This window comes from Quercus robur, chromosome 12, assembly GCF_932294415.1.
Source record: "Quercus robur chromosome 12, dhQueRobu3.1, whole genome shotgun sequence".
NCBI lineage: Eukaryota > Viridiplantae > Streptophyta > Magnoliopsida > Fagales > Fagaceae > Quercus > Quercus robur.
Window position 1 is genome coordinate 42,362,139 of NC_065545.1, and position 16,129 is coordinate 42,378,267.

The 16,129-nt window shown below is 36.1% G+C and overlaps 1 protein-coding gene across 1 annotated transcript; it reads right to left on the bottom strand.

The window, feature by feature from the left end:
- Positions 1-1,207: 1,207 nt before the first annotated feature.
- LOC126708622 (binding partner of ACD11 1-like) lies at positions 1,208-9,033 on the bottom strand. Its single transcript, XM_050408435.1, has 5 exons — positions 8,862-9,033; positions 5,488-5,591; positions 5,319-5,394; positions 2,129-2,209; positions 1,208-2,040 (listed from the first exon to the last, which is right to left on the bottom strand). The coding sequence occupies exons 1-5, from the start codon at positions 8,865-8,867 to the stop codon at positions 1,465-1,467; spliced, it is 843 nt and encodes a 280-aa protein (XP_050264392.1). The 5' UTR covers positions 8,868-9,033; the 3' UTR covers positions 1,208-1,464.
- Between the last annotated feature and the right edge of the window lie 7,096 nt (positions 9,034-16,129).

Here is a 16,129-nt window from a genome sequence, read left to right on the forward strand (position 1 = left end):
CAAAATAAGTTGGGTAAAAACTTAACCTTTTTTTTCCCTAAAATAAAGTTTATAGAAAATATGCATCAATATGTAGTTCAGATTTTTTTTAAAAAAAAAAATAGAAGAGAGAAAAGATCCAGATATTTGTTTCTGATGTCCTTTAGTTTAGGATACTCCAACCTCAAACACCGATAAAACTTGAAGCAGTTCCTTGAATGCCTTCAACGTCATGTTATCAAACTTTATTCTCAAATAATAATAATGCAAGAACTCGATTCAAAGTAAGAAAGCACGAATACCCTTCAATTCACTACCATTACACGATATATAGATTCTTCTCGTGTAATGCCTCCGGTGCTATTTCAAGTACCTAAATTCTCGGTGATACAAACTCGTCTTCAAGAAATACATACATATATACACACATGCATATTAGTTGGGCTTCAAGTCTGATATAACTTTTTGTAAAGTTCATCATTAGGTTTTTTTAGGGAAAATTACATTTTACCCTTCTAAACTATACTCCAAATTACACTTTGCACCTTCAACTTTTTGAATGCACGTTTTGCACCCTAAACTATGATCATTGTTACACTTTGCATCCCAACATCAAGCTTGCTGTTAAGGTTTGCTATTAAGTTTGACAGAAATTTAAAGTTTAGGATGCAAAGTGTAATCGAAAGTATAGTTTAAAGTGAAAAAGTGTATTTTCTCATTTGTTTTTAAGGGATTGAGAAGAGGGGGTAATTGAGTCTTTTTACGCGGTATCATGGTTTTCCATCCAAGTTAACAACAAACTTAATGTCCGGATGCAAAATGTAACAAAGGTTATAGTGTAAAACATGTAGTCGAAAAGTTTAGAATGAAAAGTGTAATTTAAAATGGTAAAATGTAATTTCACATTTTCTAGTCTTTTTAGTCAGCAGCTACAATAACAAGAAATGAGCATTTAAACTCCAAAAAGCATGCAATTCCACTAAACTACTAGACTTTTCATAACATACATCATTAGATAGAGTTAAATGTTTTCTACACCATCCATGCCAAACTCCACGTTAATTGAAAGTCATTTACTACCTAATCCAAAAACTTACATTTTTAGTGAATATAAAAGAATATTATATTTTTATTAATAAAAAAAAAAGAAGAAAATTATGCTTTTGAAAAATAATGCTCTTGACATCTTGCATGCATGATGAACACATGCAAGAAGAGAAAGTACAACTACATTAAAACTTGTTGCTTATATTAAATGTAATCGAAAACCACATAGAGACATATAATCATAAAGAAACAGAAAAGAGAAAAAAATGGTCAAAATAACACCTCAAACATTCGGTTTGACATTCTTAGAAAGAAAAGTCAAGATAATAAATGCAATCATGACCAACTAATTGGAGAGTCCTACGTTCACCACTTCCATACTAGAAACACAAACCAGTAATGGAGTGGCATTTCCTTTGGTATTTACAAAGTAGCAAATCAAAGGATCAAACCTTGAGCAGGTGCTGGCTTGGAAGGTTGCTGCTCAGTTGGTGCAGATGCTTTGGGGGACTCAGAAAGATGAACATAAGCATAGTCATCTACAACTTTTCTCTTCTGCTCCTCTTCAGCCACTACCACTTTCTCTTTTGTTTTCTGCCCAACTTCCTCAGCTGCCTTTGCAACCTTGTTAAAAGCACCAGTCACCCATGATGCCCCAGTTAATACATACCGGTTCTTCATTATGGCAGATCCAGCACTACTGACTTTTTGCTCTGCAACTGCAAATGCTGATTTTGTTTTCTCTGAAACCTGAAATTTCTGATCCACTTCTCTGACCTTACCACCAACCACAGTAGCTCCAACAGTTATTTTCTCACTGAACCCAATCTTTTGGTCAATAGAAGCGACTTTTGCTGTGGCTGTTGAAGATAACTGGTGCTTATCGTCAAAAGTCTTTGCTTTGTTCACTGCATCTTTGCCTAAGATAAAGCCCTTAGCAAGCATGCCACTAACCACATCCTCTGCCTTTCTAAAAGCAGAGTCAGCACCACCTGGAGTTTTATTTTCTGTCGCCTACAGAGATTTGGGCACCAATCAGGTCAGTTCCATTCTGGTTTATGCAGTAAAATAGTAAAATAGTGGTTTTGTGCAAGAAACTTACAGGGGGTACTAAAGCAGCAGGTGGCAGCTTGTAATCTGGATCCAGAGTTATGTTGACAGACAGATCAACTATTGTTGCTCCCTGAGATTACATTCAGTTTTAAGTGAAACTTTTTCACATGAATAGAAGAGTAGGGAACCTTGTATAATATGAAATGTATCCAACATAATCATTAGTTGACCAATTTAATGTAGCCAAAAAACAGTAGTACAGCTGGGTAAAACCAAAACCACAGTCAATGAATTACAAAGAGATTGTTGAGTTCTTTTTCCCACTATATATTATTCAAAGCGTGATCAGAGATATCTCTATCTATTATATAATCATAAAAGCTCATTCTATTTACGATACTCAAAAGCTTAAACAAAGAGATTTGGCAATAGATCACAAAGTTAACAACCAAAACTAATATACCCTCTTCAGAATCTTCTTGCCTATATGTTGCACCTGAAACTTGTATGACATCATGGCACAATCTAGTTCTTATAGAAGCCATCAGTAAAACAACCAAAAAAAATATAAGGGAAATTGCAGCATTACACTCCACAAGAATCTAGCAGCTCTTCACCTCCAAGTCCCGCCAATTTAGGATTTCAAAAGCAAATGATGGGGCAAAATTAAAAACAATTTTTAACTTTAAACCTTCAATTCACTCCTCCACTTTTGAAATCATGAGAAATTTGGGAATTTTTGGTAATGGAGGCATCACAAATGAGTTTAACGTGATAAATGTACAAATATATATATATATATATATATATATATACACACTATAAGTAAATCTCATTTAATTGGTTATGAATGAACTTATTACACCGATTCAAGATGAAATCCCTTTGTATATCCTTTTTGCTTATAATATAATTTTAGTGGATGAAACAAAACATGGAGACAAGGACTTGATGCCAAGTTAAAAGTCTGGAGGGATACCTTAGCTTAGAATCTAAAGGTTTTAGCTTCTCAAAAAAAGAATCTAAAGGTTATAGGTTAAGTGTGTATAAAGCAAGAGTGTAAGTTTAGTACAAAGAAAGAACAGTTGTAAAAATGGATAGTCAAGAGATACCAAAGAGTGATTACATTCAATATCTTGGACTAATAAGTCATAAAGATAGAAAGATCCAAGGGGGTGTGAGTTTTAGGAGAAACATGAATCATGACTATGGGTGATTGTAGAGCACCTATTAAGTAAAAAAGAAAATTTTTACAAACTACTATAAGACCAGGCTGACCAGCTATGCTATATTCTTATCCAAAAAAAAGAAGAAAAAAAAAAAAAAACAGCTACGCTATATTGCATTAAATGTTGGGCAATCAAGAAGTAAGATGTCCATGTATAAAATGAGTTTAGTAGAAATGAGAATGTTAACATGAACAGGTGGAAATACAAGAAAAGATCGTATTCAAAATGAATTGATTTGTTTAAAGATAAGGGTGGCTCCTATTGATGAAAGGATCAAGGAGAGTTGCTTGAGATGGTGGAAATACAAGAAAAGATCGTATTCAAAATGAATTGATTTGTTTAAAGATAAGGGTGGCTCCTATTGATGAAAGGATCAAGGAGAGTTGCTTGAGATGGTTTTACCAGGTGCAACAAGAAGCAATTAATACATCAGTGAGGAAGAGAGACTTGATTCAAGTTGAGGGAACAAAAATAGGAGATGAAGACCCCAAATAATGCTAGTACTTGTAGAAAAAGACACACCTTACTTATCAAAAAAGAGAAAGAGACATACTATTTAAGGAAGTAACATAAAGTATATTTTGGTTAAGATAGAATGGCAAAGAAGAATACATGTGACTGATCACAATTAGTCCATTGAGGATCTATTGTTGATCACAAAGTCTTGGGACTAAGGTTTTGTTGTTGTAGTTGTTGTTATATGATTCATAACTTGTGTAAAAGGATTAGTTTAGCCATGCAATAATCTTTTTCTTTTCTTTCCTTTTGTTTTTTTCCCAGAAGCAGACCTTCAGCCTAAGTAATAAAGCATTTTATTTAGGATTATAAAAACCCAGTCGAAACTAGCAACTCTAAGGTCTCAAAGAGTTTAGTGCAAATATTACAACTATGAGAATGCACGCTTTAACACCCCCCCCCCCCCCCCCCCCCCCCACCCCCTCCCCAAAAAAAAAAAAAAAAACTTATACCCGCTTCTACACTTACCTCCCTCAACTATGAGAATGCAGACTTTACCCTCCTAAACAATGACCCCTTTTACACTTAACCCCCTAAACTATAAGAATTTATAGTTCCCTAAACTATTACCCATGGGATGGAGTGCAAAGTGTTACACAAGTAATATTTTAGGGAGGGTTAAGTGTGCACTCTTCTAGTTTAGAGGGGCAAGTGTTACGAGGGTAATAGTTTAGGGGGGGTAAAGTGTGCATTCTCATAGTTTAGTTTAGGGGGATAAGTGTAAAAGGGGGTATAGTTTAGAGGGGTAAAGTGTAATTTCCCCAAAATTTATAAAGAACCAGTTTGTACATTGTCATCTCTATGATGGAATCGCTCTTACTCTCTTCAAGAATAGATGTCACTACTAACACACAGAACACACACTTGTCTACTGCTAGTGCTTCTTAGTTGATTTCTTCCCTTTCCACCATGCTCACAGCCCTAAGATCACAACTTTGCACAATGCTGATATTGATTAATAAAAGATTTCATTAATCCGTGTTGTAATTGGATCCTACGCATATGCATGTTTAGTATCTTAGATAAATATTTGCATCTACGAAACTGTCTTTGACTTCTTGGGAAATGAAAATGAAAAAGTTTTTCAAAATATTGTTTTCTCTTTTGTTTTCTTGAAAAAATAAGAAAACATAAGAAACAGTTGTCTCTTTCATGCATAAGCTTAATCACACTACTCATGATGCATTAAAGCTCACTGTAGATTAACACAAATAACAGCTCTTTACCCCTCGCCCTCAAACAACTGAAATCCCTAATTTATTGTACTCCATATATCACATTTTGTTTATGTAATCCTCCAAGTCAGATCATTAAAAAAAACCATAATAATAAATCTTCGATAATTCAGACCATTAAAAAACCATTACTGCAAAGCCTGAATCACGATAATACTAACAAAAGTATTTTTTACAAGTGATATAACTAAAATCACAAAAAAAAGGGGGGACGTAACCCTAATACAGTAATATAACGTATACTCATAAGTGAAATTACCGAAAGAAGAACTGCAGTTTCAGCTCCTTGTGAATCCTTGAAGGTGACATATGCAATTTGAGACCGCTCATTATCACTGCATAAGCATTTGGTAGGATTGGTTGTTCATATAAAAATAAACCCAAATAAGAGAGAGAGAGGAAACTACTGAACTGACTCATAAACTAACCTTTGCATTTCAACATATTCGATATCACCAGAAAAAGAAAAGAACTCCTTGATGTCTCGCTCAGATGCTCCTAAGGAAACATTGCTAACTTTAACAGTTTTTATCTGCATTCAGAGCAAGTGTATAAGCTAAACACCATTGAGAAAATATAATACTAGAAAGAATAATTGAACTACTCAAAATTCAGCAAACCAAGGGGTCCAACTGGGTCAGATATCAGGAGCTCTGTTTCTCTAATTCCAAATCAGAAAATGTAGAATGAATATCCATTAAAACCACTGCGTGGCCAAAAATAAAGAGAATGAAGTGCTTTCAAGCACTAAAACTCAATTCTTCAGTTCTAAGAAAAGTAGTTGAGTGGGCCCTTAAAAAAAAATAAGAATATTAGTAGAGTGGAAATTTTTTCTGTGATAACTCCCTCATAATTGGTGAGTCTCAGATTATGATCTATGCCAAACCCAACTTTATCAATGTGACAATTTTCAAAAAGCTACCTAGAAGGCTAGAACCTCCCTGCATATGTGCACTGTGCAGCTGATTATTATCACTTAGTGTCAACCTGCTCTCCTTTATTAGGAGAACTGGGGTTTGAATCCCCCTCCCCCATTGTTGTAATCATAAAGTGGGGGCAGAGGGAGTAATCACGCTTTCTTGAGATTGAGTGAAATTCTTTCTTTGATTAAGAAATGGTATACTTATTGGTGTTTATGAACTATTCACATCACAGAGAAGTTATAATTTATACAATACATACTCCGAAGAATTTATTAAAAGATTTTCCTGCCAAAAACAGACTGATATTCTTTATTTTTCTTCTACAAATTAGCATTCAGAATCACGCCCAAGAGTAGTTGCCATCCAATGTGTGCCTTATCCACAATGTAATGACAACTTTGGCTTATTATGGTAAATTTTATTCAATTTTTTTTTTTAATAATTAATTTTGGCGCCAAAAGAGAGGGGAAGGGGAGATTTAAACTAGTAACTATCACTTCATGAGGTGCGGTCCCTAGCCAATTGTGCTACCCTTGGAGTTAAATGCAACAATAAAATCGGAAAAGAAGAACAATATATATAAGTAAAATTGTCCTCTTCCTGACATTGTGCAGTATGCATTGAAATTGGTTCAAAGAGAGAGTTGCAGCCACTATATTCTAAATACATGCCCTGCTTACTACAATCAGATGAGTTGAGCTAATCGTATGGTTCCTTCCTCCCACCCTCCCCTCCCCCGGTTCTCCCCCTATATTGCACAATCGTACTACTTTCCCCCTTTAAAGAAATGGTATACTCGTTGGTACTGTATCCCAATGCTCCAACCAAGGACATCTCCACAATCATTATTTAATGATTTTAATCTCCTATACAAAATAGGCTAAGAAAGACAAACAAACAAAATGACTTTTCCAGTTCATTTGCTTTGATTTCCAAAGCCAGGCAAAAAGATAGCCAGCACAGCTCCCGAAAATTCTCAAGATGTAACAGGAACCATAAAGTCAATAATGCAACTGAAACACAAGCATACATCATATAGAATAAACCCTAGATTCAGAACCTAAAAACAAAAATGAGGGCTGAAGACATGACACAAATGCAAAACCAAATAATCTTGTTCACAAATGAATCTATCTTTTCAGGACAACTTGAATTGGAAGAATTAAAAAAGGGGCAGGAGGGTGTCTTAAAATCTCATCCTTGGATTTTTGAGTGTCAATTTAGTTTCTACATTCCCAATTCAATGTTGGTAAAAGAGTCAAGTGCACAACTCTCTTGGAGCCTAGGTGCAAAGCACCAGCATGTGCTTGATTGAAGTAAGGCGCACATTTTTCAAATTTAATATAAAATAACTGATGAAAATTAAAGCGCACATTTTTCAAATTTAATATAAAATAACTCTGATGAAAATATTCATAGTGTATAATTAAAAAATAATAATGATAAACCAAAATAGTAATATATTTTTCCTATTAGTTAAAATAGATAGTGCAACTACACTTACAAATTTTACATAGGTTATTTCAATTTCTTAAAATTTTTATATAGAATATTTAAAATAATTATCAGTGGATAATAGGATAATAAATTAATAATTGTGGCATAAAAAGTTTAAACATTACATTTTAAAAAAAATTACAAGAATAGCAAACTATCCTTGTTCATGTCTTTTGATATGTAGATTTGTGTGTGTGTGTGTGTGTGTGAGAGACCTAAATGATAATGTTTTTATAATAAAATTACGAGCAACTAATTTTAATGATTAATAATTTTTTTTAGAAAAAAATTTTAAAAAGCACACGCTTTTGTGCTTCTTCAAAAAAATCCAGAAATGTTTTCCTGAGGCAGTGAAGCACTTAGACCTTTGGCTTTGAGCCTTGAGCTTTAAAGTTTAAACACGTTTTTTACAACACTATTCCAGTTTCAAGGATTAACCCCTTGGACATTATGTTTGTGCATCAATTTAGTCCTTGAATCAATCATGGACATTATGTTGGGGGCTTTCTTTAGTTACACTATAGTGTTGCATTTGTGTTGTGGAGTTTTTTGCTTCGTTCCTTTGAGTTTCATGGGGTGCTACCAGAAAAGGCCACTGACCTCTTCTTCGGTTGGAGAAATTGGGTAGGCAAGTAGTCTTTGGATATTTAAAACTTAACCCTGTTATGTTTGATGTGGACTTTGTGGTGGGAACGTAGTTGTCATAGATTTGAGGGTGTGGAATCTTCAGGGTAACAAATGATAGAGCTGTTTGCTAGATTGTTTTTGGATTAGTCTTGAGCATTAGTATGGTCCATTTTAGCAGTTTAGATCAAGCGTAATCCGTCTTGTAGTCCACCATGCCTTAAAGATTTAATGGATTTTTTTTTTTTTTTTTTTAATAAAAAAAAAAGGTGGAAAAAGATTAAATGGAAATTTTTAACAAAAAGTTGTATTTGTTATAAACATAATTCACATTGGAAATGCAAGAACTAAATTGACACTTGCACAAAAATCCTAGGCTCAAATTTGAAAAAAGATCCAATAGCTAAAACAATCTATTTTCTGTTCTTTAATTTTGAGAAACCCAAACCAAATAAGTCCTTACATTCTAACACCCAGTACATGTCAACTCAATCTCTCTCTCTCTCTCTCACACACACACACACAGAGACACAACATAGCATACATATGAATCGGGTTTCATCAATCATCAAATCGCAGAGGAAATCTTGTAATAAAAGAAGCAACGTAGAATCAGACAGATCCGAGGGCAAAACAGAGAGTCAAACACACACTAAACTTGAGCAATAAGCAAGCAAATCAAAGCTCTCAAAGCCCTAAAAAATCAGACAATACATACAGAAATACGGTAGAGAGAAAGAGATAAGGAAAATACTAACCGACATGGTAGATTTGGTTCCAATAGGCAGAGATAGAGAGAGAGAGCTTGAGCTTTGAGGCCTGCTTTTTTCTTTTTTTCTTCTTTACAAGTCTTCCTGGAAGAAATGCGAGCCAAATCTTTATTATTGAGATGATGGAGACAAATTATATTGATAAGCTACGCTATCGAATGAATTTATTCTAAATATTTACTATTATTTATAGTTATAAATGAACGACGTGGTTTGGGGGGTCGCACGTGTGAGATATGGGGTAACAGTAACACTAGCCTAGCCGGCGATTTCACACATGTGAGTACCGTGTGAGAGAGACTGGCGCTGACTAACATTTAATTTTACTATTAAATAAAATAAATAATTTATGGTGTCTCTCTCCTATCCTATGCCAGTATGCCTAGGTAATGAAATGGCAAATTGCAATGGCTCCCACAGCACCAGATGCAAGAGTTTCTCTTTTATATATATTTTCGCAAATAAATACTATATATATATATATATATATATAGACAAAGAAAAGTAGAGCTGAAGTAATGGTGGAGTCGTTACTTAAGAATTAAGATTGGATCCGTATTAAGTTTTAAGATTTTTTATTTATTTATTTATTTTATACAAGATAGAAATTCTATTCTAGTTTAATCTAAATATAAATGTGTGAAGTTTCCTCCTAAAAACTTGAATTCCAGTTTTTACCTCTCACACCCAACAAACACTTATATTTGTGAAGTGACCATAGCACTAAGTGATGGGGTGCATTCAAGATCGGAAGGATTTGTTCCATTAAATAGGGGATGGGATTCAATTCATCCACTTTGACTCTTCTTCAATTTCAAGGCCTAATGAGTTTTTAGCTACTACTACTATTTAACTATTTTTATTGTATTGATCGGTGCCTAACGAGTTTCAATGAGTTTTAATGAGTTTCAGTGCCTAACATAGTGAGGATTTGCTGCAAACTAAGTTACAGCAAATTATTGAGATGTGCAATTTGCAAGAATTGCTATGCAACTTAGTTTATGGGCAAGAATTTGCTGCAAACTAAGTTGCAACAATTCTTGCAAAATGCACATGTGTCAATGCCTCAAATAGATCCCATTCGGTGAAAAATTCAATCTTGACATGGAAAAATATAAGCCTGACAAGTGTTTATCTGAGGCATTGACACTGGTGCATTCTTGCAAGAGTTGCTGCAAATTAGTTTGCAGCAAATCCTTGCCCTATGCAAAATGCTTTCTAGTTCCTACATTATCAAAAAAAATCATCCAAACACATACTTACATCCGGAGCTTTATCACTATTTAAATTTAAGACCTAATTGTTGGGGCTCTAAACATATTTAGGTCTCTCTCTCTCTCTCTCTCTCTCTCTCTCTCTCTCTCTCTCTCTCTCTCTCTCTCTCTCTCTCTCTCTCTCTCTCTCTCTCTCTCTCTCTCTCTCTCTCTCTCTCTCTTACCGACACATAAAAGATAGGCCTTGTACCTTACGAAACTAAGGGCTTTCAGAATTGCGACTAAGGATTTGAGACTAGGATTGTGGAGGCAAAGTTGTGGTGGTGGTGGGTGTGGGTTTGCAATTTTATTTGCCAATGGTGGTGCTCAGTTGATGGTCATTATTTTGGTGGTGGTTATTGGGTCGAAAATTTTTTAATCCTTGATTTTGGGAGAAGGCTAGGTTTTTGTGGTGGTGCTGCTAGGTTTTCGCGGTATTGATGGGTATGATTTTGGGTTTGGATTTGACTTGGGTTTTCCATTGATGGGTCAGCTAGGTTTGTGGTGGTTTGACAAACCTTTTTGTTATACATATTTTAGTCCATAAACTATTCATAATTTTGTAACATTACTTCTTATTTTTTGGCTAGCATAGGTATCTAAAGCTAGGCCTGTCCACGGGTCGTTCCAGGTTGGGCACCCAACCCGGAACCGACCCGATCACTTCAGGTCTCCTAAACATGGACCCACTGCCGACCCACCGACAGCAACGGTTCGGGTGGTCGAACGTCAAAGTTTTTTGGTTGGTTTCCAGTCGAGCTCGGATTGTGCGAATCGCGTCGGATTTTTGCCAAAATCTGCTTATTTTTGCTAGATCTGAATGGATTTCGAAGAGATCTTGGCTAATCTCAACAAGATTAGGCCGAACTTGAAGAGATCTTGGTAGATCTCAACGAGATCAGGCTCGATCTCGACGAGATCAAGCGAGATCTCGAAGAGATCAGGCCAGATCTCGACAGATCGAACAAAATCATACCGGCGAACTACTTTAATCGACGGAGAAAGCTATTTCTGGTGTGTTTTCCGATCAAGTCAATTGATATTGGTTTTCCATGCTCTAACCCGTCAACTGACCCGCCAGTCTCGGATTTTGGGATTGGAGATCCGCCACCGACCTTCGCCGGCGTCGGGTCGGCCAGTTCTCGGGCCGGATCGGCCAGGTTGGGCTGGTGGGTCGGATACCGGGTCTGGTTGGACACCCCTATCCAAAGCTAATTGAAATCCTAAAATTTTGCACTTAGGACTACATGGATCTCATGAGGCCTTCTAAACCACTAAACAAACCCCCTATGATTTTTTACAGTACTATATAGTATATATAACAAACATATGGTGTGTAAATAATTGAATTGTCACATTTTAATTTGGCCCCCCAAAGAAAATTTTATGGCTCCGCCACTTGTACATTGAAATTAATAATCCTCAAAAAATAATATTGTAACATCTACAAAAAAAATAACAATAATAATAACGGCTATTTATATTTTATTGTCCATGCATAGTTTTGGCAATTAAAAATATATAACTAAAAGAATTATTAATTATTATTCTATAAGATCTATATAATAAAATTTCTAATAGTCACAATAAAATCTAAAATATAAATTGTTGGTTGTTGTTTTCATTTACTTTTCTTTTCTTTTTTTTTTTTTTTTTTTTTGAGAAAATGAAACTTGATTTTATTAATATGGGCTGCCTAGTTCACCTTGCGTCCTACATGCTAGAAGGAGCAGTCTCTAATTGTCATTGCCTTTACTTTCGTGTCATCAATGATATGACCAACTGGGTCATTGTTCATTGTTTCTGCATTGGGGGCGTTGATAATTGACAGTGAATCGCCCTCAAAGATTATTTCCGAGAAACTCGTTTTCAGCCACAAATTGCACCACTCTACACATGGACACAACGTCAATCACCTCTGCATCATGTACACTTTCAACTATGAGGGAAAGGGTTGCCATTACCCATCAACCACAATCACAAAAAACCACACCGATGCCCCCTGTTTTGAATTAGCAAAAACTGCTCCGTCACAATTAGCTTTATAAAAAGCTTGTGGGGAAGTTGTCCATTCGTGGATTATGGCAGTGTGACTAGTTAAATGCTGGTCCTCGGCTTCTCTAAAACTTGTGTTAGGTAGTCCTCCAAGTACTTTGCAATATCTTAGGATAAATCTTGACCTTCTCTAACTCTGAGTTTATTCCTACAATACCATATGGACAAATAGATTACTAAAAATAATTCTCATCTCTTTGACTGATCATTTTGAAAGACTTGTTCAACTACATCAGCAAAAGATTCTTAGGTTAAGTTGCATAATGTTAGCCAAAATCTACTTTCTTCCCCTATCACCATTGCAGATGGGCATCTCCATTGAACATGGGTCATTTCCTCATTGCTATGCCCACATCTCTCACATACTCTATTCATGGGTGATTATTGGGTACTCCGGAAGTATACTTTCTCCCTCTCACATAGGTGTGAGTCTCACCCACCATAAGGTCCACCCTCATGCAGTAGCGGAGCCAGAATTTTAGTTTAGAGGGGGCAAGATTAAAAGATAGTGTTAGGTTCTAAGAAATTAGGAACTAATGTATTAGAACTTCAATTTGTATTATATTGGCAAACCATGATCAAAACATAGAGTCTAGGTTTAGGCTTGCTCAAAGTATGTTTATTTGTGAAATTGGAATCGAGTGATTGCAGAATTTATTGGACTAAATCTGCAAGGCTCGATCGATCGAAAATTAGACTCGATCGATCGAACCACGTGCAGATTTATTTTTCTGCAGAGTTCCAGTTCAGCCTAAACTCTACTTAAACGTATTAGGGTTCAAGTAAAACTCTCCTATATATAAGGGAAACCCTAGAACGTTTTTTGAAGTTGTTTTTAGAGAGATTAGAGTGCCTTTTGTGCCTCTTTTTATTTTTAGGGTTTTGTACCCAAAGGCTCTCTAAAGGTTGCTTATATTGCGGTTTGTGTAAATCTCTTGTGAGATCTAGAGGAGCTTTCCTTTACACAAACTTAGGGTTTTCAAGGAGGAGATATTTTTCTACACCTTGATGAGCAATTCAGTTGCTGCCATTAAAGCTTAAAGAATACACAAACGGGGGTGCTGTAGCTGGTGGGAATCCAAGAAAGAAGGAGTCCGTGGATTCGGAGCTTATATGTGGTCGTGTTAGTAAGTTCTACTGGTTGGTAGCATTAGGAAGTCGAGTGGGGGTGCTTGTAAGTCCTTTTGTATGAACTTCAATTCTTTCAAGATAGTGGATTCAAGTTTACCTTGAGGATAGCTAGGTTAAATCCTCCCCAGGTTTTTACCGGTTTGGTTTCCTGAGTGATCATATCGTGTGTTATTTTTTCCGCTGCTTTGCATGATTTGATCTTTTATATTGTGATAACCTAGACTTGTTTAATTGGACTAAGTAACAACTTGACTAATTACCTAGGTTTAATCAATTGTTTAAGGGGTTCTAAAAACTGACAGATAGTATTAAAAAAAAATACATTAATCGATTATAGTAACAAAATAAATAAACAATTTTAAACAAATTTAATAAAAAGTAAATGTTGCATATTGTTAAAAAAAATATTAAATGGCATTTCACTGTTTATTTATGGGACAAGTTATTTATGAGATATGAACAAGAAAGACAAATGCCATGAATAATGTATTAGGTAAAAAATAAAAGATATGCTATGTATACAACATTTTTTTAACGGTTTCTCAAAAAAAAAAAAAAAAAAGCTAATTTTAGTGGTAAGTTCAAATTAAAACTAGTTACATCTTACATATATAATTTGTTATAAAAATATTTTAAATATAGCACTTATTTATATTTTTATCTTTTTTTTTTTTTTTTTACTTTAGCTTTTCGGGAAAACCTTTTTCCTTACTTTCCAGTTTGCTTCTTTAAGGGTGGAGTGGACCAACTTTTTCTCTTTTTCATGTCAAAAGGGTGGGTCAAAGTGTCAAACACCTTAAATAAGCAATGTAATGCCCTCCTACAAAACTAGTAGTTTGGGGAATTTTTTTACAAAGTCAGGGGGGGCAATTGCCCCCCCTCGCCCCATGCTGGCTCCGCCAGTGCCCTCATGTGAGAGGAAAGGAATATACTCCTGAAATCATATTATATTATATTATATTATATATATATATATAATAAAAGTTAGGCTTAGACGCCGCGGTTACGCCACGTGGCTTCACCAAATTGCAGAAATTTTATTAAATTTCAGAAATTTTATTAAATTTTTATATTTTTAAAAAACTAAAAAGGAATAGTATACTACTAGGATTCTAATTCATTTTTATTATTAAGTAGTTTATCTCTTAAAAAAAAAATAATAATATACATTATCATTTTTATAATAAATAGTATTATAAATCAATGTTATCATCAAAGAGAAAACGTAAATAGTATTATATGAGATATATATATTGTGGGGCCTGAAATTTGGAATCCCAGCCCGCTTCACATTAATGGCCCAAAGCCCAAGCCGATGAGCCATACTACCGAGGAGGTATGAGGAGAACCCCTTGATGGCCCAATAATATAGCCGAGGACAACCTCACTCTCAACGCCTCACAAAACGCTTGAAGGAAAGGACAAACTCAGTACAAGAGCAGTACAAGCTAGAAAGCTGCCAACACCATAACGTGGAGCCCAGCACCTGACAAACTCATACCTCATACCATGCTATCCAGCTTTTCCCAACCACTCTGATGTGAAGATTGATAGGACGAGTAACTGCCCCAAGCAAGGAGAAACTGACACGTAAATGAAGAAAGGAAATCGAATACTAGTATAAAAGGGAAAAAAGAAAGATAAAAGGGGGGGGGGGGGGGGAAGACCCCCGGAAAAAGGAGGAAGAAAAAGGAGGAATGGTAAAAATATGATGCTCCTCGGACTAATTCCGAGGAGTCAATCCTTCCAAACTACACTGATGCGAGGCTCAGCTATGCAGTCCAAACTCATCTCTGTATGATCGCTCACGAAACCGGGACCAGACCAAAACCCAGCGCCCAAAGCCAGGCCTTTCCAAACCCACTCTCTACAAATCATATTGTTCGGGCTCTTTACACACGAACCCAACGTCAGCCTTGGGTCGTTAAAAATCGTGTCCTTACAATTGGCGCCGTCTGTGGGAAGGCTTGCGCATTGGCCCAGGTGGCGGTGGAGTTAACTCTCTAGCAAGTAGAGGTTCGCGGGGTTTCCTCCCTCTCCGGCGACATGCAGTTGTTGCTCCGACATAAACTTCTGCTAGGGGCTACGCCCTGCAGTGCCAACGGCGCGGGCAGCTCTAGGGGCTTCCGGCCTCAAGCCAACTTTCCCCGCCATGGTCTAGGGGCTGACCTTCAAAAAACAAATAAGTACACAAAAAAGAAACTATAAGTTTTAGACAGAACCAAGGCCTTGCATGGTCCTCGGACTCAAGCTCATGGGGAAACCAAGTACACAAAAAAGAAATCATAAGTTTTGGACAGAATCAAGGCCTTGCATGGTCCTCGGACTTAAGCCTATAGGGAAACCAAGTACACAAAAAAGAAATCATAAGTTTTGGACAGAACCAAGGCCTTGCATGGTCTTCGGACTCAAGCCTATGGGGAAACCAAGTACTCAAAAGAAAAAACTACAAGTTTTGGACAGAACCAAGGCCTTGCATGGTCCTCGGACTCAAGCCTATGGGGAAACCAAGTACTCAAAAGAAAAACTATAAGTTTTGGACAGAACCAAGGCCTTGCATGGTCCTCGGACTCAAACCTATAGGGAAACCAAGTACTCAAAAAAAAAACTACAAGTTTTGGACAGAACCAAGGCCTTGCATGGTCCTCGGACTTAAGCCTATGGGGAAACCAAGTACTCAAAAGAAAAAATTACAAGTTTTGGACAGAACCAAGACATTGCATGGTCCTCGGACTCAAGCCTATAGGGAAACCAAGTACTCAAAAGAAAAACTATAAGTTTTGGACAGAACCAAGGCCTTGCATGGTCCTCGGACTC